The 24,822-nt window shown below is 39.5% G+C and overlaps 1 protein-coding gene across 30 annotated transcripts in view; it reads left to right on the top strand.

The window, feature by feature from the left end:
• The window catches only part of LOC131363711 (actin-binding LIM protein 1-like), a 57,426-nt gene that overhangs the window by 6,378 nt on the left and 26,226 nt on the right, over window positions 1-24,822 (top strand). For 27 of the 30 annotated variants that reach the window (XM_058406526.1, XM_058406524.1, XM_058406517.1 and 24 more), the window contains exons 1-2: window positions 13,328-13,432; window positions 20,200-20,334. In XM_058406526.1, coding sequence (XP_058262509.1) covers window positions 13,411-13,432; window positions 20,200-20,334 — 157 coding nt within the window. In that variant the 5' untranslated portion in view covers window positions 13,328-13,410. Of the gene's footprint in view, window positions 1-13,000; window positions 13,433-20,199; window positions 20,335-24,822 lie in introns of those variants that run through there. The other 3 variants (XM_058406504.1, XM_058406503.1, XM_058406501.1) reach the window with 3 other exon arrangements.

The following is a 24,822-nucleotide window of genomic DNA, read 5'->3' as shown; positions in this document are numbered from 1 at the left end:
AATGAGGAAATCTCTTTGTTTATATTTATCTATCTATATATATTTATCTTATATCTACCTTATATTATCTTTGAGATTCTAACGTGTAAATGCTACACATTAAATGTTTCTCATAAAAAGTAATGCTACTAAATGTTGTTCTGCTCTTAGTAGTGATTGGTTAATGTAAGGAATCATAACATTGGTTAACATTAAATGGTTATCATAGAAAGCACAGGTTCAGCATGGGTTAAGCTCAGGTGAATGGAGCTTGCGCTAGAGGTTATTGCACTGAGGCATTTGTACGAGGCATGTTGTGGGTAGGCAGGTGCCTCGGTTGTGGCTGTGGCACCAAACAGAGCTTACGTAAGAGAGAGTGAGTTACAAAGAGGGTTCAATAGCACTGGGTCAAAGCAAAGAATCTGACTGTGCTCATGGGACAAGACCATTGCTGGTGGCTGACATTAATTTTAATGCCTTTGTGGTTAAAGTGTTACTAACTCTCTCTCTCTCTCTCTCTCTCTCTCTCTCACACACACACACACACACATACACACACACACAATCTCTGTCTCAAACACACACACACATCCCTTTTGGTGACTGATTGCCTAATAGCTCACTTATAAAATCTGCCCTTAACTCTATGCTGTTAAGCCTCTTTGGTTCTTGGACTGTCAAATGAAAACACATCATTACCCTACATTCACTATAGCAAGTCACAAGTCACATGCCACCTGTAGTTTGTCACTTGTGAGTGTGTGACCGCAAATGTTGTTGCTTGTAGCTGCACGCTGCTCAGTGTTCCAATGAGAATCAGTAGTAGCTATATAAAGCATCTAAAGCTAGTTAAACTTTGTGAAAGTGAAAAGGTTGTTTCCTTTACCTGCTACATGCTAGGCTTCATACTAGCTTTGTTGGCATAGATTAGCAAAGCATGGTAAGTGCACTTACAATCCTTTTTCCAAGCTTTATTTTTCTTCATAACGTCACTGTACACGTTTAATGAGAGGTCAAATATGACCTATATAAGCATTTCAGACCGTTCATGGGAATTAAATGCACGTAAATTTGTGATCTGTGGTTGAATAAATAAATATTAGATTAAACAGATGAATGCATCGATGTTAGACAGGCCATTCTTTCGGTTTGCAGAGTCATTTCAGCCAAATCATTTGCATAATGCTCTTTTTGTGTCATATCTGATTTACATACTATTATATGCAGTCACTGAACCAAATCACTCCACATTTGCATAATTTTAAACTTTTCTACACTTTATCACATCACTGGACACACCTATATCTTTGCTGTCACTCAATTTAGCTGGAAGTCGCCAGCTCTTAATGAAAATTAATGGTCTCCGGTGACTTTGTCGCTGATACAAGATGCTGCATGTATAAACACAGATTCACAGCGATTACATTGCTAACCTTGCATTACAGGTTATGTGTTTGTTTGTGCCTTTTTAAGGCTACTGGCTAGATCAGCCAGTACCGTAACTACCATAGCACAACTGGGCTGGAGGTTCCCGTGTCCTCTCAAAAGTTTTAGCATGAAAGTTATCTAACCAATAAACAAGGTTCTCTTGCTACCAGGCATAATTGCTAGCATATGGTATGGGTTACGGGGTACAAATCTTAAACTAATCTTAGTTGGGGTCTAGCGTTCTAATTTTAAACAGGCTTACAGAAAATCCAAGAGAAAAAAATAAATGGAAACAATGACAACATTAAGAAAGAATTTGCTTGAGAATTTTCTCAGCTCTGAGGCAAAGCAGGGCTCCCGGTGAGCATTCGTGGGGCTGTAAGCTTAAGATTGCAGACAGGACATTTTGTTATTTTTTCTCTGGTGTGAAAGCAGTTTGTATTTGCTTGATAAGAGTTAGGGAACTGTGTTAAACTGCATGTCGTGTGCTCATTCTCTTTATTTTGTATGTGCACTTATGTTGACCTCAGAGCAGATGTGGTGCTCCGTCAGCTACTCCGCAATTCCTGATGAGCAAACTGAATCTGGTCCCTGATGTGCAAACACATTACATATGTGTAGGGAGTACACAGCTGTGTTTGTGAGTCTGTTTGTGTGTGTGTTTGTAGGGAGTATGGACATGATATAGGAATCATGCCATTCAGGCCTCTCAGAGTAAGCAGACTGGGGAGAAAGGGAGTTAGTGCAATGTACCTAAGTGACGCAAGCTCCTTGCTCTAGATTTCTCAACATAGATTAATGTTCTCTCTCTCTCTCTCTTTCTCTGTCTCTCTCTCTCTCTCTCTCTCTCTCTCTCATTCTTTGTGTCTGTTCTCATATTCCCTCGACTCATGGTCTTTCACCATGCAACATTCTTGTTGATTTAAATTCCATTAGGGATATTGAATTGGGTCATGTTTTCAGAAAAAAACATACATATGAAGAGTTCAGATATTAGCCTCGGGATATGACTGTTTGGCAGTTTACAATACGGTGTGCAAAGTCTGAATGAAATATATTTTACTGTTCTTGTCCTACAGAGCTCACAAAATGAAAGAAATTAAATACTGCTATGATGACAAGTGCATTATTCAGTACAATACAGGGTGCCGTCGCAGGGCACAGTCTCACACGCTTACTATGGACAGAGATTCAGACACATCAGTCAGGCTACATCATATGTCTTTGAGCTGCTTGAGGCACTCAGAGTATTCAGAGACAACCATTCAAAGCGCAGAGAGAAAATAAAAACTCTTAGCACACAGGTCAGAGGCAAGAATCCAATCCTAACCCAGGAGGAGTGAGGCAAACGTATTAACCACTAAACCTCCATGCCATGCCATAAGTCACTGTGCTCGAGATGTAAAATGACCTTGATTTAAAAAAAATACTAAATTACTCAAGATGTAAAAGATACTTCAGAAAACCTATTATTCAATATCGAATATCAACAATATTTCCTTGCAGTTTATATGAATATTTTTGTGTTTCTTTATTTACAATTTTCTGACCCAGAAATAAGCTCATCCCCTGCAAATTCAGAGGCACTCAGTTGGGCCTTTTGAATGAGTGGTTTTATTATCAGAAGGGGTTAGTAGGAGGTTAAACAGAATTGTTATCTGTGTGTTTATTTCAGTTTCCTCATTTTCAGGGTATTCACCAGATACTACAAATTGCCATGACAACCAAAAAATCCTGGAATGCTAGAAAAGCACACTTTCCATTATGATTCCATAAAAATGATTATGCCATGTACAAATCCCGGATCCTGTACATGTATGTCCAGCTTAAATCACATCTGCGTTACATCCCACAACCGAACCTTACACAGAGTTGTGTATCTGATAGTGGATGTAAGTATCTGATAAGTATAAGGCATCGGCTAATAAATAGAGCTTTGTTATTGCTATTCAAAATAAAATCTGAATGTATTTAATTCTTAATCACTGCTATCAAACACCACCAGGGGGCATGGACATTAATCTGCTGGAGGATGTTGGTGCTGTCTGTCTTAAACGTATCTTAAGTCCGGATCAGACAGGATTAGAGAATGAAAGGGCCATCGTCTTTCTCATTTTTACATAAAGAGAAGGGAATTTCAGAAATAGGAGCAGGATTGTGACAGTAAATGCATGCTGTAAAATCGGCTCCTATAAAATCGACTCCCAGAAATATCACTTCAAATGAACTGAGATCTGTTCCTGAGAGCTGGTGTGGAGTTTTAGATACACTGCGTTGAAATACTGACTGCACGTAATGTGCGGAGTTTGCAGTATGGCTCATGTTATATAACAGTAATTTGTTCATCACCATGAAGCAGTGTGCCTTGCCTTGAGAATATCTGTATTCTGTTTCTGTAGCTGCTTTATAGTGTGACAGGTTGCACAGGTTGACCAGAAAAGGAGGACTGATGTGTGGTGTATTGTTTCGGGAGCAGATAGTGGACATCATTGTGTGACAGCTTAACTAGGCTCCTCACAAACACAGCTCCTTCAGCTTTCTATGCATGTGCGTGTTGTAAACAATAAAACAATAAAACCTGCTATAAAGGTCATCAGACCCGTGTCATGTATGTGGTTAGGAAAGAAGGACGAGGGAGGACTGGATGGCACAGTGGAAGTGCTATCTATCAAAATATACAGTCTGAGCACATAAGAACAGGGTGAGGAGTACATTGCTGTGTTAGCTGCTTGATCATGCTGACCTTGCAGATATCATAATTATAATTCATGGCGATTTCCCATCGGCATTGTGTAGGTGCTGGTTCCAGAGTCGAGGCCTAATCTCAACTGTTCCACACTTTTTCAGTGCAAAATGTCCGTCAGCACCAAATTCTGGTTTTATCCTTCCATTTATTTTCTGTACCCTACATATAAGGGGGGTCATGGGGAGCCTGGATTTTTTATGAGGGGACTAAGGGCACAAGAAAGGGGAAATACCACTAGCTGAGGTGAAACACTGAGGGCACAGGGGCAGAGGCAGGAATCAAACCTTCAACCCTGGGGTTGAGAGGCAAATGTGCTAACCACTAAGCCTCCATGCTCTACTGCTCACAGAAAAAAATGATCAGCTGAAAAAAGACATGCAGGGCTTAAAAAGGTCTAAAAACTATGATTAGATATCAAATTTTCACTCATAAATCAATGGAGGAAAGAACTATTTTACTGGCAAATGCAACTGTATAAGAGTTAGACTGCTCAAAATTCCAATACAACATTTTTTTTGACCAAGACAAATAGCTAAACGCAGTAAAACCCTATATCCATCATCTCACCTGTAATTATTGTCTCTGATAGACAGTGTGATCTGTGCTGTATATAGATACTGGGGATTGGATGATATTGTTGGATGTTCTCAAAGACAGGTAAAACTGCATGGGTGTTAGTATTTTTACACTGTGCCTTAGGAAACTCCCACATATGGTTATGCAACAGTTCGGTTCTAACACTTGTGGACCAGTTCTAAAAAAGGTTTGTTGGTTCTCTTGTGAGCGGAAAAGATGATGTTGGCTGAGCCATATAATGCTGAATGCATTAAAATTACTGGCTATAAATGAATTCAGGCTGCATGTTTCATTGATCGCAGCTCAGATCATGTTTCATGTTTTCCTTTGTGACAACTGAGCAGCCTGGTCCTGTTTTAGTTTGTGTCTTAATAATATAATACGCATGTTTTTAGGAGACAGGGATCGTGAATGTTTGGCCTAGATATAAAAAGAAAAAAGAGACACTGAGTAAAGCAGAACCAGTTAGCAAAACTAAGTACTCATAAGAGCGGTTGTGTGTGTAAGCACAAGTTAAAGGATTCAACACCTCTCCTCTAAATAACTCCCATACTTTTGTGTTTGTTTAACCTTGTGTGTCAGGGACTCTGAGGGTGGGGGTCAGTGGTACTGAATATTTTACAGTGCTTGAGCACAGTGGTCAGTAACTAAATGACTCAACATATCAAAATGTCAAGAGGACACAGGTCTTGCTGTTCCCCCTATTGTGTGGGGTATGTCAGTCATCTGTATTTTACTGCAGATCCAATCTGTGTGTGTGTGTGTGTGTGTGTGTGCGCGAGTGTGTGTACACTTTCAGCAGTCATCCAGGCTATTTAAAACTCTAATTTAAAAATTAAAATATTTAAAAATATATTATATTTACATTTTAAAATTAAAATGACAATAAATTAAATATTTTTTAAGTATTTAAAAATAAAGAAATAAATCAATAATAAATAACTAAATAAATAATGAATTAAAAAATATTTAAAAACATCAAATAAATACAGGTGGTTTCATCAGTGATCTCAAATATGTTTTGCCATATTTTTACTATTCAGTTCTTTCTAAGTATATCTGGGTTTTGAATATATTATATATTGTATAATTATATGTCATATTCAAAACTTTTATTAGCTTTTACTTTGCTTTTGCCTGTGCATCTGATTTGGATGCTTGTGAAATGACAGTGCTAATAGGACCTCTTGTAGTCCAGGGCAGTGATTCTACATAAATTACATGGTGTCACCTTGTGAGTCGTCTGGAAAAGGTTGCCTGGATAATAGCTTATGATCAAGCATTATTATGGGTCACACTGTTACCATGTCCATGTCGTAGGTCTGTACAGTTCATACTGGCTATTAGAGAAGCAGGAATACAGTCTGATGCCAAACATTATTATCACTCACATTAGAGATACACAGCAGTGAGGAGACCTTTTAGAAAAATAGACATGTTGGTAAAGATAGGCATCTAGTTAATAGCTAATCATGTTTCTGTAGTAAACGTTTAGGTTTATGAAACCCCTTTGCTTAAGCTAATACATGTCCGGGTTTATTTTTCTACTGGATTTCGATTAGGAAAAGTTTTTCCCATTCTAGAGTATTTTTTTCATTCTGGCTTACGTCAGGATAAAATTACCTTTTGTGACATCATACTCTCTGGCATCTGTTTCCCAGAATCATTAGGTGTGTGTGTGTGTGTGTTTGTGTGCGTGTGTTTGTATGTGTGTGTGTGTTGTTGTAAAATCCTGTACGGTTTCCTGTACTCAGTGGAACAGATATTACACAAATCCTGCTGAGAAGACCATTATTATATGAGCAGTTTAATGAGCCAGATGAATAAGGTCTGTAGGTGAATTGTTTTAACTATTAAATGTCGTCTAGTTTTTGCTGAAGAAAAGGTTTTTATGATTTATGTGTCTATGATTCGGGCCTTGCACAAATCATACCCACATAAACGAGTCTGTTTTAAATGAGCTTGTTCACAGAGGCTGTACAGCGGCTCCGCTGTGGTGCTTAATGACCCAGGGTCAAGGTGGCTGTCTTGGTAAAATTCCAAGTTAAATGTGGATGATTGCTGGTGCAGATCTGGGCACGAACTCAAGGCTTTTATTGGATATTTTTTCCAATTAAAACCTTACAGCGGAACTATGTATGTACAAGAAAATGTATTTAACTAGCAGAGTCAAAAAATGTTGCATACAGTATTTACTTTGAGTTGTAACACAATAGGTACTTTTACATGCAACAAAATCATCTGTTAGTAATCAGACTGATAGCTCAGCTGGATTAAAGCCTTTAGGTAGATTGAATGGGGTGGTCTAGATCTGAAATAATCCAGTGAATATGAAAAAATTAGCCGTGTAAACAAATATTTGAATCAGATTGCACTGTTTAGGGTACATATAATCTTTTCAATATGTCTGAATCAATGATAAATGTAATTACTGTGTAATTCTAGTCACAGAAAAACACCTTTATTTGTAATTTACCAATCCTTCTAAGGGAATTGTTGACATTCCTAACAATTGTCTGTGTAAGAAACTTATAACCTCATTCTACCTAGCTAAAACGTTATTTTTTGCTTGTCTAGAAGTTTCATATTTATAATACACATATCTCATTGAGATCTCATATGCACTTAATAATAATAGAGAGATTTCCAGCAGTCAACCAGCAGTCTGTGGATAACTTGTGGCTTTGTCTGAACTATTATTAAAATGATTGAGGAAAAATGACTTTAGAATACGCGGCACTGTAATCTTCTTACATCTAATCTTAATCTTCTTCTTCTAATGAAAGAACGTGTTTATGTGTCCTTCTCAGAGCAGTGCTGCTTGTGTTGCCTTGTGTGGATACCAAATCATCAGTCATGACTTCGGTTGGCCCAGGTGCTCTTTTAGCCCTCAAGGGAAGATAGTCACTAAAAATACATCAGCCCTAAGCTGCTTATAGCATCCAGGAATGAGCTCAGGGTAGCAGCTCAGAGCTGCTTTGCCAATAAATGCAGCATCTCTTCTCATCCGAGGAGCACTACATGCACCACACGTGGCTTTGCCCATCTCAGTCTTTATAGTCCCGGTGTAGTGAGTTGTATTGGAGTGCTGTGTAGCATTTCCCCTACCCACTAGTGTATAATCGGCATCATTTGGTAGAAGACCTCACTATGCCCAAACTGAGCTCCCTGGGCAAGCTGTGCGGCTCCAGCCACAGTGATGACATCATTATACAGAACCAGGTCAAGCACAAGAACTCTGTGCGCCGTATGTCTATCATTGAGGATGGGAATGTGGCTGAGGTGCTTTACCTCATTCCCAAGCAGTCAATGATGGAGCAACTGCCCTTCCTTGACCCTAGCGAGTACCTGATCCTGGAGAAGATGGCACCTTCTGACGTAGGAGCTGGTAAGAGAGCTTGCATATGGAAAATGAGGAATGTGCAGTATTCCAAACAGAAAGCAATGTTATACTGTATATGTATACATGTAGATACTCTAGCACATTTTTGCTACATCTAGTTCTTATTTGGTGCCACAATTTTTGGCACAAACGACTTCAGGTTTTGTTTAGTTCCAGGCAAAATGAAAGTAGCAATCATTGTGTGTAGCAATTTTAGTATTATTATTTTAATATTCCTGTCTATTTTTTTTACATTAACTGCACAATTCCTGCTGTTCTTTCATACCAAATTTCTAAATGACTTTGGACATTTTGACAGAATCATACATCAACAAATAGTCCATAGAAAGAAAGTAAGTCAGCTATGGGGAGGTTGAGGAAAAATACATGGTTCAAAATCAGTTTATAATCATAATTTTTTTTTAAGTAAATAATATAATTCTCCACAAATATAAGGGAATAATCCAATCTAAGACAGCATGCTTTTAACAAACTATGCTGTTTCAAGAGATCCATGTGTTTACCCTCTGTCGTCTGTGTCACTAATTATAGAGTCAGTTATTGAGATGTGTAATTTTAGTAAGATAATATTATTCTTAGACATTATTCTTGGTTTCATACGCAACACATTGTTTGTGTTCATTCAAATCTACTAAATGTAAAATGGCTTCATGTACAGGCAAAAAGTTAAACCTTTTTTAAAAGGTGAAAAAAACCTTGGGAAACAAAAGTTACCTGCAGTTCCAGCTCACAGCAGTAGAAGCTCAAGTGGTTAAGACTCTGGGTTCTTCAGTGGAAGGTCAGGGGTTCAAACCCCGTCACTGCCTTACTGCCACTGTTGGACCTCTGAGCGAGGCCTTTAACCCACTCTGCTCCAGGGGTACTGCATCACAGCTCATCCTGTGCTCTGACCCCAACCTCCAAATCTGTGATATGTGAGCAAAGAGTTTCACTGTGCTGTATTGTATATGTGAAAAAATAGAAAGGCTTTTTATATAAAAAAAAATTTCTGCTGAAGAAGAGCTTTGTGTTGCATTACACCAGTGGATGTGGTATGGGAAATGTGGTCTTGCCCACCACAGCTGGTGAGGTTGTTCTCTGCGTGGTTGTGTGGTAGCTACATGGAGCGCAGGAACATGGAACATGCTAAATTATATCTTTTGAGACGGAGGGGTGTGTGTCACCTGCTGTTTTAGCGCTGCTCTAGTGGTCACAGTCAGGACAAAATCTGCATCCTCGATGCTTGGATACTTGTTTATTGTTTTTTTTTTCTGTGGTGTTGGGGAGACGTGAAAGCTAGTTATTGTGTCCAGATAGGAAGGACATTTGAAAGATATGACAATTGAAAAAACATGAAATTATCTAATAACAAACAAAAATCTTGTATTCTGTTTTGGTTGTTTCATACAAGTCTCCTGGCTCTTTCGATGATTGTTTCTTCCACAGCCCGGTTGGGAAGCCTGTCCGTTGCGGGGCATCATACAAAACATTCACACACTCGTTCAAACACATTTAAACCTCCAGGCAATTTTGGAGCTGCCAATCAAACTAATGCCATGTTTTTGAGAGGTAGGAGGAAGTGCACACAGACGCATGGAGAACATCTGAAACTCTGTACTAACAGTAACCCAAACTCAAGACCCTGGAGCGTTAAAGCAGAAAGGATGTCCGACTCGATCGCGAGATATCATACTGCAATATCTTTGCTTTTCTTATTCTGCATCTTCCAGCTCTCTGCCGGTTTTCCTAATAGACGTTTTCGAAAAAGAATTCTTAGCTGTAGTCCAGTGAAAGCTTTGTAGTGTAACAGATGATTCCAGCACTGCAGTGACTCTCAGTCTCTCTCACACGGATGCACTGGCCTGTGTTTTGTTACTGTTTGACGCAATGCACTCCATTGAAGCAGGCTCATAGAAAGGAACCAGCACATTACTGCGCTCATATCTCCATTCAACCGATCAATCATTCACCAGCAGAGCGGAGTCACTGCATCCCTCATGCATGACTAAATCAACAGTCTACCATTCAAAGGAGACCCCTGATAGAAGACTGTTCATTCTTTCACTTTTATAAAGAAGACTGCTTCTTTTTGCCGCAAGCTCTCTTACTGAGTTCAGGTTTACTGACACTGAAATCAGATGGCTAAGAGAAGGAAGTCTTCGTTTGCTGAGTCAGTGCAACTAGCAGCATTTAAGTGGTTAAAGAGGCTGTTTGTCATTTTTAGAACCCTCGTGTCTAAGATGAATTTCACTGCGAAGAAAACATTTTCAAGCCTTTCTCTTCTATTCACTCCCTCTGTTATAACTATGCGTATGTGCCTTTTGTTTTACTAAAAGGAGCAAGCCGAGCACAAAAGTCTAGAAAAAAAATGGAACCTAAAATGCAGAAATAACACGGCAAATCTTTGAAATTGCGAAATAAATTTGTAAATTCCATCTTATTTTATCTATGATATAATATTTGATTTGCAATTTTATTCTGTGCTATATTAGACTGTATTTTACACTGTAGGCATAGTCAGGATTTGATCTAAAATGCATAAAGCAGTGACTTCTCTATAACCTGACACACACACACACACACACACCCCTCTCCTGTTTGAAATTCAGCTCATATTCTCTGACACCTTCAGATACTCCTGGTTTGAAGTATACTTCAGTTGCTGTGAATTTAGTTCTGACTTTCCCAAGAGAGATGCACCTCATTTTCACTGACCAGTTGCAAAGACTGATGCACATTCTGGACAAACCTTTTCATTAACTTGCCTGCATTTTAAATAGGTTATGATTAGAACCACTGAGTAATCAAAGGTAGGACTTCTCGCGTACAGTACTTGCAGTTCTGACTGTAAGATAAATGAAAGGTTTATAATAATACACTTGTTATAATTACTGTTTCTGTTGGAACAGCTCGTTCACAGGCACTTATATGACTAAGATTTCGGTTCAAATACAGGAAATAACTTGTCTCCTAGACGTTCCGTAATATTAAATTCAAAACTATAAATGTTAAAAAAAAATGCAGTGTGTCATTTATTTAGAAATTGTAATCACGGGCATGTTTAAGTGGAATAATTCACTCCAGATTCTGCTGTTATACAAAATAGATCTTATTTCTCCACAGCATTGAAGTAGAACCCTTTTTTATCACATATACATTACAACACAGTGATTTTTTTCTTCTTCTTCAGCTTGCAAGAAAGTAGAACAGAGAGGGTTAAGGGTCTTGCTCAAAGGCCCAACAGAGACATCTTGGCAGTGCTGGGGCTTGAACCCCTGACCTTCTGATCTGTAGCCCTCAGCTTTAACCATTTATATGCCACTGCCCTATTGTTACTGTCAACTAACAGCATGGCCCAGGAATCATGTGTACAAAGGAACCACTAAAGCTCTTTTATGGTTTCTAATGAGTTTTCCAGAAGGTATATCTTACCAGTAAAGGTCAGTCAAATCAAGCGTCTATATAAAGCACAAATGTATCGCTAGCAGTGTCGCTCAGATTTAGTTCTTTAAAGTCAAAAGTCAGAAAGAGAGTCTTTCCAAGTCAACTCCAGCGTCCCGGGTTTGAGACTGGTATCAGTTGACTATATGTGTGCAGTTTCTGTGCATCTTCTGTGTGGCTTACCTCTGGGTTCTCCACTTTCAAGCCACTGTCCAAAATTGCGCCAGTAGGTCGACTGACCCCTAGATGTGAGGATGTGTGTAAATATGTCATTGTGCATTTCTGTAACACTGCTTTGAGACAATGCCCATTGTTAATAGTGCTATATAAATAAAATTGAATTGAATGGTGCTCTAGAATGGACTGGTGTCCCATCCAGGGCACATTCCCACATCATGTCCAGTGTTCCCAGTATAGGCTCAGGACCCATTGATAAACCAGACCATGATAAAGCAGTGAGTGAAAGTGAGTGAGTGGGTAAGCTATTTTTAATATTATTTTTCACATCCCCATTCATTCCACCTGGACTTCATTGGAAGTCCTGAAACCAGTCATGTCATGTTGTTGTCATGCCAATGATGCCAACCCAAGCCTTTGATGTTATTGTGATGCTGGAACTGAACAAATCCGCAGGCTCAAGAACAACACACATTTGCCCTGGCAAAGTGTGCAACAGTGCAGATTAGACACCGGCTCTGGAATCAGCAGTGGAAAAGGATTAACATAGACAGAGATGTGGGGAGCAGGAATCTTACCCATCTTTTATACACTTTTCATAATTCCTCAGAGCTGCCTTATTCCCTCAGCACACTATTCCCTCTTAGAGATGCACACCACAGTGGTCGGGTATTAATAACACCTCTCAATCGACTTGCAAACTCAATTGTACTCCCAGTAATCCTATAATCTACTGCCACGGTACCACAATAGACCAGACCAGGCTCTGGCAGTCTCTTAAAAACTACTCGGTATATCACTATAGAACAGATGGTCCTATGTATTTAAGTATGAATAGTTTTTTTTCTGAGGGAATATCAGCATATCCACTGTTATCCATCAATTCACTGGACAGCTGATGTAACTGTTAGAGCAGTGGTTGTTTTGTTGAAAAGTGCGTAAAAGCTGACAGGGTACACAGTTTAGTGAAAAAGACACTAGTCTGTGTGCAGATGATGGATGTAAAGCAAACTAGAACCTGCGCTGAACAATGAAGGTAAAAAAAGCAGTTGAGAGAAACAGATAGAAATACAAACACACAGAGGGTGAAACAATGTGTGTGTGAGAGAGAGAGAGAGAGAGAGAGAGAGAGAGAGGAGCAGTGAATATAAAATAGAGTCACATGTGCTGCACACTGCCCTCCCCTCTCGGTCCTTTTGAAGAATTTAAGGTGGTGTCTCTAACTGGGAGGGATTATGACTATGGAATCTGCATTTGTCACACACAGCAGCTGCAACCTGGTTATTTCAGCACAGCGACGGCAGAGTCCTCAAACACACACGCACTCTCACGCACACACACACGGGCAGAAAAGAGGAAGGCTCAAGAAACGGAGACCAAATGAGCAGTTACATAGTGCCGACTGGCTGCCTAGTTTGACAGGACTAGCTCTCTCTCTCTCTCTCTCTCTCTCTCTCATTCTCACTCTCTCACGCTCTCTCTCTCTCTCTCTCTCTCTCTCTCAGTTTCTCCCTCTGCCTTCTTTCATTTATTTTCTTATATTGGCTTTCTCTCTCTCTCTCTCTCTCTCTCTCCCTCTTCTTTGGACTGAGAGGTAGAGAGTGCAGGAAGACCCAGCGAAGGCAGAAAGCAGCAACAGCAGCAGAAGCGTCTCCCCTCTCTCAAGCCCCAGAAGGAGCCAATGGTCATGGTGAAGGAGAAAGGTATTAGTTGGCATGGTATACAAACCAGTTTTTTTTTGCAGGCCAGAGGGAATGTGATTGTGCAGAAGATACTTCCTGTCTGAGGAGAGTGGGTGTGTTTAGCATGTGTGCGGGTAGGATGCTGGAATTTGAGAGAGCATCTGTATACACATGGCTTTGATGAGGATGCTTTTATGTATTATTGCTATTGTAATTTGTGACCATCAATATGATAGATACTGGTGTAGCTATAATTGGGTCTCAGTATCAACCGGTCTTCACGGCTAAAGAAGTGTTTACCATAGACAGAATTAAGCGTGCATGTCTGTATGCATACTGAAGTGTATGCAGAACCTTTCACAACCATATGTGTGTGTCTGTCAATGGGGACCAGTAAAAATCTCAGCAATCACTGGTGTGTGAAATTACACTAGCAAGTAGAACAGAAACAGCTGTTAAGTACTTAATGTCCCTCTTACAAATGCCTCTGTACCGCCTTCTTCCCAAACACATGATTTAAACAACATAAATAGAAGAAGCACTCTACATGTAGGAGGACAACTATTTCCAGAAAGAATGTTGTGTAAGTGTATTTAAGAATTAAATAGCCTTGAATTATTTACAAAATGCACAAAAGGGTCTTGAGTTGGGCTTTAAGGGCTAGGATGCAATTCAGAGAGAGGCACACTATTCACCGTACACCGTTCCTGCCACAGCTGGATGATGGGAACAGATAGGATCCTGGGCGGGTTTAGAAGGAACACTGCACCAAAGTGGATGATTCAGGAATAATACAAAAGTAGATCATGAGTCACAAGAAGCTCCTAAATGATTTGTGCAGAATGTATGTGTGTGTGTGTGTGTGTGTGTGTATGAGAGAGAGAGAGAGAGAGAGAGAGAAGAGAGAGAGAGAATAGGCTCAATAATGTATTTAGCCCATCATGGTATCCATGGCAACCAGGCAACGAGTGGTCTGCTGGTGAGACTATACTACATGTTTGAATCATAGCCCAAAATCATGCCTAATACTCAACAAACACCTGGAGACTATCAGACACACATTCTTTAAGCACATTCCACAAACATGCATGTATTTCAACTTAACACACGTTTGCACTTAAAATTACTCCTGGATTTGGCAACAGCTGGATAAAACTGTGTATGAGGCTCATGCAGGTACATTAGCATTCACAGCATGGACTGCATGAAAAAAAGCTATATATTTGATAGATATAGAATCAGTATGAGGTAGAATTCACTTGTTCAGTGAATACATATTTAAATCAATCTTTCTCTTTAACAAAGAAGAAAAATAAAAGTAAATAAACTAGCTCATGATCATCCATCAGGTCCATGTGTTTAGCAGAGCATTTGAGCCTCACACATTCTCTAGAAGCTTCCAGATGCCACACACTCTTGTGATATCAGAGTGCACAATGGAGGACATTTGGACTCCTGTCAAAGACACACAGTACTGATAATCAAGTATGTGTTCCATCACAGATAAAACTGTAGCTTTCAACAATGCAGTGCTGTTTCACGACTTCAAGAGAGTTTGAGAAATTATAGCTGCCTGCCTGTCAGAAGTGGAGTTAATGCTTTGTTAGTAGTAAAGTGTTCTGTGTTGTTTCTGCTGTATTTGTGTCACTGTTTGAATAGTGAGATGGCGCTTGCCCTCCATGCTTTGGGGTCCCAGTGTTTAATCCTCACTCAGATAAAACAGGCTGGCTGCCCACCTCTTTAATTGGATTTGTTCTGTGGGCTGTTACAGGTATCATTACATACAGTAAATAACCACTTTTACAATCTTGAGCTAGATATCACAAAACAGAACATTCCAAAATATTTGGGAAACTCGTGACATACAGTGTTCAAAACTGGGGATTTTCATTGAGTAATAAATCCGTGTGTTTCTCGGGTTATTCTTCAGCCTACAGACGGCCATAACTCGAGTCCCTTGTCTCCTTATCCATTGCTCCAGTGCTGCAGATTAGCTTACAATACTTTGACAGCTGTATTTATGACTGTCTTTTGTCCAGGTGTTAAGGTGACATTATAGTCGACTGAGTGATCTCTCTACTAACAGTTTAAAACCTTTTCCCACTTTTCTTCTTTCCGCAGCTGATAAAAGGCCCATATCCATTTTATGCTCTTCTGCCTGATTGTATTTACATTATCTTGTCTTTTCAGGGCTCTTCATTCAGACTGTTTAATAAGATTGACTTTGAAGGCACTTCAGTTCACTTCATTTCTGTTAGCTTCACTCAAGCTTATGTGCTGATAAGATACTGATTGAGTGTATTATAGCACCAATTTAGTGCATTAGTGTCATCTAGTTAACATTTAACATTTTAGAATCGCATTTTTAGGGTTGGGGGCTCAAATACTGCCTCTGCCCTGTGTACTCCCTGTGTTTTGAGGGTTTGCTCTGGGTACTTTGGTTTCCTCCAAAAACATGCACTGTAATCTGATTGGAACTTTTTTTTTGTAAATTATAAGTTGCATGTGGTGTGTGAGTATATGTGCAATTGTGTCTTCTCATGGATTGGCATCCCGCTCATGGTGCCCACTAGGAAAAGCTCCAAGTTCCCTGTGACCCTGTGTAGAATAAATGATACAGAAAATAAATAGACGGATGTTTTTTATAATATTGCAGTAATAAGGTTTAGCTTATCTCTTATACTGTTAAAGAATGGTTTCATGACTTCAGTTCAGCCCAAATGTTTCTATTTCAGCTTATCAGTTTGGCAGTTTTAAATAAGTTAGTTGTGTCCTGTAAGGTCAAAGTAGCTTATTATGAGTGCACAGATCAGTCTTTAGTCCAGTGCAGAGATCAGAGGTGCTAATGCTGCGATTTGACCTAGTACAGTGCTAAAAAGGGAAATGATCAATGAGAAAGAAAAGAAGATTAGTCTGTGGATAGAATGTTATATTAGAGGTCAGCTTCATTTGATGATATTGTGTCTCCGTGGGAAGAGAAGTTCTTTTAACCAGGTAAATTCTTAGGATCTGTCAGCGGGTCCAGATTTAGGGGTGGACAAATCAGTAATACGTACAGATTTCTGGCCTAAGCTAGCTTTTTGTAGCTGCACTGGAGTTAATTATCTTCAACCACTAGAAAAACACAAAACCCTAATGATGTTTGACTTTCACAGCACACAAAAATGTTTAATATTAACATGCTAAGTGTGAAGTAGTGCTCTACTGATGTGATGTGATGTGGCTGATGGTAGAACAGGATTTTGCTAGACAGATTAATTAGTGCTTGAGTAAAAGATGATTGTTTCATAATCAGGAATATAGAGGTATGAGGAAATATTAAATTCGAATAAAATACTTTATGCACAATACAAGGACAGAATGACTTAACAGTATTTTATTGATATACTGATATACTGATGTTGATTATATTTGTTATACTTGCTCTGTTTGATGAGTCTGCATTAATCACATATTCTGATCAACTAGATAACTAGGTAGATGTCAGTTACATTACATTAGCTAACACTTTTTAGCCTTGGCACTTTCTGGGCAACTGAAACTCATGTCTTCTGAAAGCTTCCACATGTGAAGTATACTAGATAATACATTTATGACTTGTCCACCCATGTAGACCTAGTGTCAGGAACAGCTGGACAGTTCCTTGCCAGGCCCCGAGAGGGCGCTGGCAGGTGAACCTTGGAAGCCTACTTCGTTGTGTGTATTTTGTGCCACGCCTTTCCCGTTGTTGTCTATCCTGTTGTATCACCTGTTCCCTATTTAACCTTCATGTTTAACCCTATAAATAGGGATCATTGTGTACTGGTCATTGTTGATTGTTGAATGTTCTATGTTTCATGTGTTATAGAGTTAGAGTCATGTCCAAGTTCACGTTCAAGGTTTTGTTTGTTTCAGTTTATTTAGTGCCATGCTGAGTCTATGTGATTAGGTTAGTCTTCCCCATGTCTGTCTGTCTACGAGAATAAAGCAGTGCTTTTTTTTAATCCCGGGACTGGGTCTGTTTCCATGGCATGCTGGCGCACGCACCACCATGCAGGTTCGGGTTCGAGTACCGTATAGGGCGGGGGCTGCTAGTCTAGTCTAATAACTACATGTCTTTCCTTTCAGTTTCATAGCGGTTACTGAAAAACACTCTTCAAAATGGCATTCTGAACAATACTTTGGACTTTTTGGAGTTCTAAAATGATTTGTCAGGTAGTATGTGTCAGGAAATTGACCATACAAATGTAAGTGATGTATTAATACACTCATTAGCTTTACTCAGCCCATACCTGTACAGCTTGTATGACTCGGATCAGGGGATTATAAGGCTGTGTTCCTTCCTACAGTGTTTTCCTCACACCATCTGGTTCCATTCTCTGTCAGGCATGGGATGTGTTCCACATCTATGCTTCACACTCAGTATGAGTAACACATAATGCTTAAGGAGATCCCTCTCCATATGATGATTTGCATAAGTGGGTGATGCTCAGTGCTGCTAAATCTGCAGTACATACTGCCATGTTCGAGGAACAGTCCACAGTATATCTCTAAAACATCTGGCATGCATGGATGATTCACAGAACATTTTATTTGAATTGTATTGCTCCACCACATGGACACGTTTTATAAAGACATGAACTGGGAGTTTGCAATTAGTCCTTTTTGTATTACCTACCTTTTATCTCACTCCCAGTTGGGTCCTTATCAGTATCAGGATGTTTTTAGTCTTTGCAGCTACAGAAAAACAACATGCAGCATAAATTCACCTGCCTATTCCTCAGTGTCAGCCTGACAAAATACTGCAGCCTCATTCTCCTGTTACATTATACAACTTTCCCTGTGCCGTATTGTCGTGACATTAAATCTGGTTGCCATAGCAACAGCTCTCTCCAGCGGTGAATACTGGTCTGTGAGAAATCCTTGTGCTTCCGTCTGTGCTGCAATAGGAGCATTCCTGAGGATTCACGGCCCAGCCTGAGCCTCAGACGGAGAAAGAGAGATGGCGAGAGAGACAAAACAGGCACTTAATTGATTCAGAAGTGTGTTTTTGTAAGCAGCTTGTCATGAGAATGGCTGTCAGGGCTTTTAAAATGAGTTGTTTGATTAGTGGAGAGCCTCTGTGGCAGCAGGCTTGTGTAACCTGACTGGCCGATAAAGAGCGCGCTCTCAATATGACACATTCTTTCCTACACTAATCTCGCGCCGAGCTTTCAAGTGGCCGGCGATTAGATTGGAGAGGAACAGATCAACTTTCATAGAGAAGGAGAAGGATACATATTCAGAAGGGATGACTTGGTGCTACAGCAATTATTAAGGGGACGATAAGCGTGACAGTAAATGAGAAGGTGAGGAGCGGTGAAATAAAGGGACGGAAATAGAACGACTGAAGTGAGCTTCATGTTTTGAGAGCATTTCTTTAAAAAAGCATGAGCACTGTATTGAAGGAGCTCGGAGTGGAAGCATTTGGAGATAACATTTCGGCCCTAACGACCTTGACTAAGCCTGCCAAATGAGAAAGAGACAAAGAGAAAGAGAAAAAGAAAGATGAAGCAGCAGATGATGTTAGAAGCCTCAGTACATTTCAGGGAGTAGAAACTGTCCTTTAGTGATCTATTACTATCTTTGCTCTCTACTATCGGCTTCCACATTCTCCCTAGCCAAACAGTTATCAAGATGTATCACCTCTGTGTGTGTATGTGTGTGTGTTTCAATTAAACAAGTACAATTGTGCAATTTGTGATTGGCTGCTGTTATGCAAGAGGTTATAAAAACTCCAAGTGACATTTAGGTTGAGTGGCTTAGATTTATAGACAATAAATCAGTATGTGAAGTATTGCGGTAAGTAAATAACTGGGTGGGAGGGAAGCTGGATAAGGAGGTCAAAAACTCTCCATGTGGTTCTGATAAACAGAGCATTTCATCTAACGAGCCATACAGATCACACACATCCTAACATGATGCACCACTCACACCCACACAGTGTGCCGTCACCCATGGTGTGGGCTTGAGCTGGTACAGAAACACTCCAGCATGATGCTGTACCTTTAAAAGGCTGTTTAGAGTTTGTATTCGGCCCTTTTAGACTTAAAGAATATTATAGGTTTCCTTCAAGTTAACCCTTCGGCATTCCATTCCACGGACAGAATGGAAATCAATTTTTAAAAAAAAAATAAAATAAACAAATGAATTATTTTATTGTTCCAAGTGTGATATAAAATTAATCAGGATGCTGTTGGCTTTTAGTGTTAGATGTTTTTACCTCAATTCACTTAAGGCATATCAGAGAACACAATGGGTTTGATGTCGCTATTCACTTCGAGGATAGAAACATTTGTATGAAGAAAATACAGTACAGTAAACAGTATGTAAAAACAGAAATACTTCAGAAATTCTACATATTCTTAAAGCCCTCAGCTCCTAATTTCATATGAGTCATTAAGCACCACTGTGGAGTGTGACATGACAAAGAAATTCAATGCTGCACATAGACACAACAAAACAGGTGGAAATTCCTTTTTTCTAGCCTCTAGGGAAAGGAGTTAAAGACACCCAATTATCCAGTTCTGCTAATATTTGAGGTTGTGATGACGTTCCTGTGCATTTTTTTCTTTTCACAGAGCCTGAATATATTTGCACACTCTGCAGTTTGATCTAATTGTGATTATACTCTGTGGAGTTAGTCCATGCATTAGCTACATTTCAGCTGAAACCATGTTTAGTTAATTATATGCAGCTGGATGACTTTCTCGCATTAACCTGCTTCTAAGGTCTGTTAGTGAAAATGTCTTCTGTGCTCTCTCCCACAGTGGCCCATCCTCAGGAAGCCCACCGGCCCCCAGAGAAACTGGTCATCCAGTGTTACAAATGTGGGGAGCCATGTAAGGGGGAGGTGCTGCGTGTGCAGAGCAAGCATTTCCACATCAAGTGCTTCACCTGCAAAGGTAAGACCTTCTGTTCATGCACCTGCTTCAGTGCAGGAATGGATTGTTAAATAGCTAACAAGATCTAATCTAGATTGGGAAAAAGGGAAAAGGTGCTCAGTGTGGGATTGCTCTGTGATGTGTTGTGTGTGCACAGCTGTCATATACGGAAAGAGTTCAATTATATGCTGATTTTGCCAAACAGAATAACAATTATTAGTAATGAATTGTTTATAATCATTTTAAGTTAAATCCTAAGTGGCAGAAATGTGCAATGGCATGAGCTGAAAAAAACCCCAAATCTTTTTGAGTTTTACCTTGTAACTTTATTACCTATGGATTAAATACTTATATAACAAATCCTCCTTGCAGCCTGAATAATACCAACACGACCTGTCACTCACATGAATACCCTGTAGTAAACTTATCATGTCTTTTCATTTTTTTTAGTATATCATCTAACCGCTTATGAATTCTGAGTGAGAATAAATTAGCAACAGCCTCAGCCAATAGTATGTCAAACGTATTATTACTACGATGTGTAACTCCATGGCACTCTGACCAGCCTTTTCATTTATTTTAAGTGTACTTGGCTCCATAAACATCTGTATTCTCAACACTTGCATGGATTGACCACCTGAGCTCCTGGATTGTATAAGAGAGCATGAGATTTATTCTAAGTGGCACCTTGCCAGGTACAAAGAGCGTTCCCTCATTACCTTGTGGGAACGAGAGAGAGAGAGAGAGAGAGAGCAGACTGTCCTCATTCTACTGCATCATTCAGCTTTTACCTATCACCACTCTGAGAACCTCCATTCAGAAAAACAGCTCTGTTTATAGTGAAGTTCTATGAATATGTAAACGTGATCAAACTTTACAACTAAACATTTCCCTAGTTAACAATCCATGAATGTCAGCATTAATAAAACAAAAGTAATGTAACAAAATAAAATGTTTTAACTGGCATTCCCTTCATGTTCACTAAATACACATGCAATGAATTATGTTTGTTTATTCTTAGCATTATTTAATTACAGCATCTAGCTAAATATTGATAATTTACTAATCTCTGGTCTCCAGATGACAACCACGGACATGTTCATTAAGGTGTAGGTTTACGGTGATTACTGTGACCTTAGTTTTACTGATACAAGTTATAGTTACGCTGATAATGTTAATCGTGATTTATTAATGCTAAAGTATGTGGTTCATGTTAAGAAATTTATTAATACAATAATCCTAATGTAAACTGTTTTTAGGGGAAAAAAAAGGAGAACTGTAATGCCGCTATATTTTGTCTACAAGTACGATCATTGCAGCTTTTGGCAGCCATAACAATCTGAGAAATCATATTTCCCAGTGTATTAATCGTCTAAATCGTATTAAATGCTCCGAAGCAGAGGTCTGTGAGTTTTCTGCCTGACAGCAGAAAGCTACCTCTTTAGCTCTGTATTACTGTTAATCATTAAAACCTCCTCCATGCTTTTTCTCAGAACGACGATAAGCACATCTTTCCAGCTCAGTGCTTTACAGGAAACCATACTGTTAAAAAAACATCAGTCTGGCATGCTGGGTCTGAGGGTTACCAGAATAAATTGTATTGCTGATAATTAAATGCTGACATTACTCTATTGGTTTTGTTATTAGTACCAATGCTGACATAATGAACAAGCATGAACACAGAATTACAGAAATTATATTTGATCATATAAAATCAGGAAGGTTATCCCCGCTCCCTTTCTTGAACTTATTAAGACATTAATAAGACAGAGTTTGTCATGTTACTGAGTAACCACAAAGCATCAAAACATCCATAAATGTTATGTAAATGCCTCTTTACCGTAACCTTCAGCATATTAACGATTTGTAGAAGAAGCATATATATAAACAGTCTTTTCACTGTGTATCCCAGCTTGTTGGAAATCTGGGGTCAGAGCACAGAGTCAGCCATGATATAGCATCCCTTGTGCAGAGAGGGTTAAGGGCCTTACTCAAGGGCCCTATAGTGGCAACTTGTTGTTGTTTTTGTTATTATTATTATTATTATTATTATTATTATTATTATTATTATCCACCAAAAGTCCTTTAAATGAATTAATATATAAATAATAATGTAATAAAATGAGAGCATTGATATAAATCTGTGATTTGCATTGGATGCAGAGCTTTTGTCAGAGCTGAAAAGGAATCCAGACCTTCTGGTGTAGATATTTTTCACTGTTCTCTGTGCTGCCCAATGAATTATTTATAGCTGCCTGTCTCATTTTTTGGTAAATTACTGGAAGAATGGCTCTTCTGATTCTCCAGAAACGTTGAGTGTGTCATAATCATTTAGGTTATCTATAAGTGTAACTTACAGCTCTGTTCCTGGAAAGCAGGGTACAGAGGTTTGCATAAGGTGTAACTGTGTCTGTAAATGCATGGCTGGAGGGTGTGTGCAGTGAAAGCCTGCCAGCAGCTGAGATTTGGCAGTGTAAGGCTTGACTGTGTCTATGATCTGAGCCAAAACACTGTGCTTCTATTTGCTGTCCCATTAGCTACAGCAGATTAGTTAGAGTACATTCACATTGTGTGCACCAGTGAGCGTGTGTTTTAGCCATCACCTTCTGTCCATACTGTCTGTCATTCGCTCTGAATTCCTACTTCCTCACTCCGTATCCTCACCCTCCTTCAGTGTCATGTCCGTCTTTCTTACCTCCCCCACCCTCTGCTTTGTGAATGCTGTGTCAGTCAGAGAGGCTCTGTGCTATTTTCAGCACAGTCTCCAGGAGTCGATAAAGCGCTGTGCGACTGGAAATAGCTTTGCTGATCCTGCTGTGAGAGAGAGAGAGGAGCCAGGGAGGGGTTCTACACACATGTATGTGTACTGTGCAGCTATGTCAGGAATCACAGCCGTTCTGCAGCTGTGGATTTACATTAATGAGAAAATCCTCATCCAGGGTCTCATGCTTTGAGATATTTTTTCCAATATGTCATTGCTGCAGCTTTCCCTTGGGATCATTTCTCTTTTTAGCATGGTATATAGTTTGTATGTTAAATTACATGCAATATAACATCATGAAATATGAGTTGGATGGGTGTGGTAGTCTTAGTGTTAGTATACTAGTCTACTTAGGATCCTTTTTCACTGCAAATGAGACGTTTCCTTGGTGGCAAATTCAGTTTAGTTCCAGCAAAATTTGGAATCAGTGATTTCAGGTTGCTAGGCAGCCATGACAAAAATGCAAGCATTCTTCTTGAGTCTATCCTGGGAACGCTGGATACGAGGTAGAAATACACCCTGAATGGAATGCCAGTACATCGCAAAGCAATATGGGGCAGTTTATTCTAGCCAATCTGTCTACTGGTATGTTTTCATGTGATGGAAGGTAACCTGAGAAACCAAAAGGAAACCCACAGAGACATAGGGAGAACAGGTGATACTCTACATAGACATTAACCCAAACCCACAATCGACCCAAATACCATGGAGCTGTGAGGTGGCCACACTTCATACTGCACCACTGTACCACCTACGAGCCATTTTTATGACCGCAAATAAAATTAAGCTGTGAACAGTGCAGGGGCTTACAATAATTATTACAAATAAATCCTCCATGAAATATCTGTTGCGTCTGTTGCGTTGCACAGATAGCCTTACTTTGAATACAAAAATATCTTCTCAAAGCCTCAAAATAGAAATCCTTTTGTCATTTTATGCTTATAGGAAACTCCTACGTATAAAATTTATCCCATATTAAAGAGCTTAAATAATTCAGGGCTTTGAACTGGTGGGAACTCAGTCAGGTTTCCTGTGGATAAAGTGCATGAATACTGAACTTCTCACATGAGAGCAGAGAGAGGAAGTGGAGGTTATTCCTTCAGAGTGTTTTTGCTAAAGGTTGGCTAATCTGAATGTTAGTGTTGGCAGGGTTTGGCAGGAGGTTTTGGTGATTTAGGAGGTGATGGGAGAAGCTGCTTCTGAAGGATGGCGGGTACACTTAAAGCATTCTTTACAAAAATAGTTGAGTGGATTTTCCTGGCAGCTGTCACCGTCACAGACACTTCAGCCAGCCCTCTTCCCATTCCATAGGTCTTCTTTCAAACACACACACACACACACAGAGCTAAAAGTTGTGTGACAAAGCCACTCTTAATCATCTTATGGATTCCCCTCTTAAAATAGAGGATTGGACGGTTGTAAAAACTGTTATAGCTCATCATATAATCACTCATCATAAATGTCTTTCCTCTTCTACCTCAAACTCAGCGTTATATAACCCGGTTGCCATGGGATACATGTGACAAATATGTATGTGGTCAACATTTATAGCTGCTCCAGAAGCCTTAATGTACAAGTGCCAAAAGCCTGCAATGCAGAGTGGTAAGGAGGAGCACTCATCATGGGTCTGACTGAGGGTCACTCTGTGGCTGTCTTCTAATTAAAGACTTCAGGATTTCCCAAGATCTGAATGGACTTTGCTCCTGATCTTTCTGAACCTGCCAAATGAAGATTAGCCATCTATAGAA

This window comes from Hemibagrus wyckioides, linkage group LG13, assembly GCF_019097595.1.
Source record: "Hemibagrus wyckioides isolate EC202008001 linkage group LG13, SWU_Hwy_1.0, whole genome shotgun sequence".
NCBI classification, from domain to species: domain Eukaryota; kingdom Metazoa; phylum Chordata; class Actinopteri; order Siluriformes; family Bagridae; genus Hemibagrus; species Hemibagrus wyckioides.
Note: the sequence above shows the minus strand (reverse complement) of the source record. Positions and strands in the feature narration are given on the sequence as shown.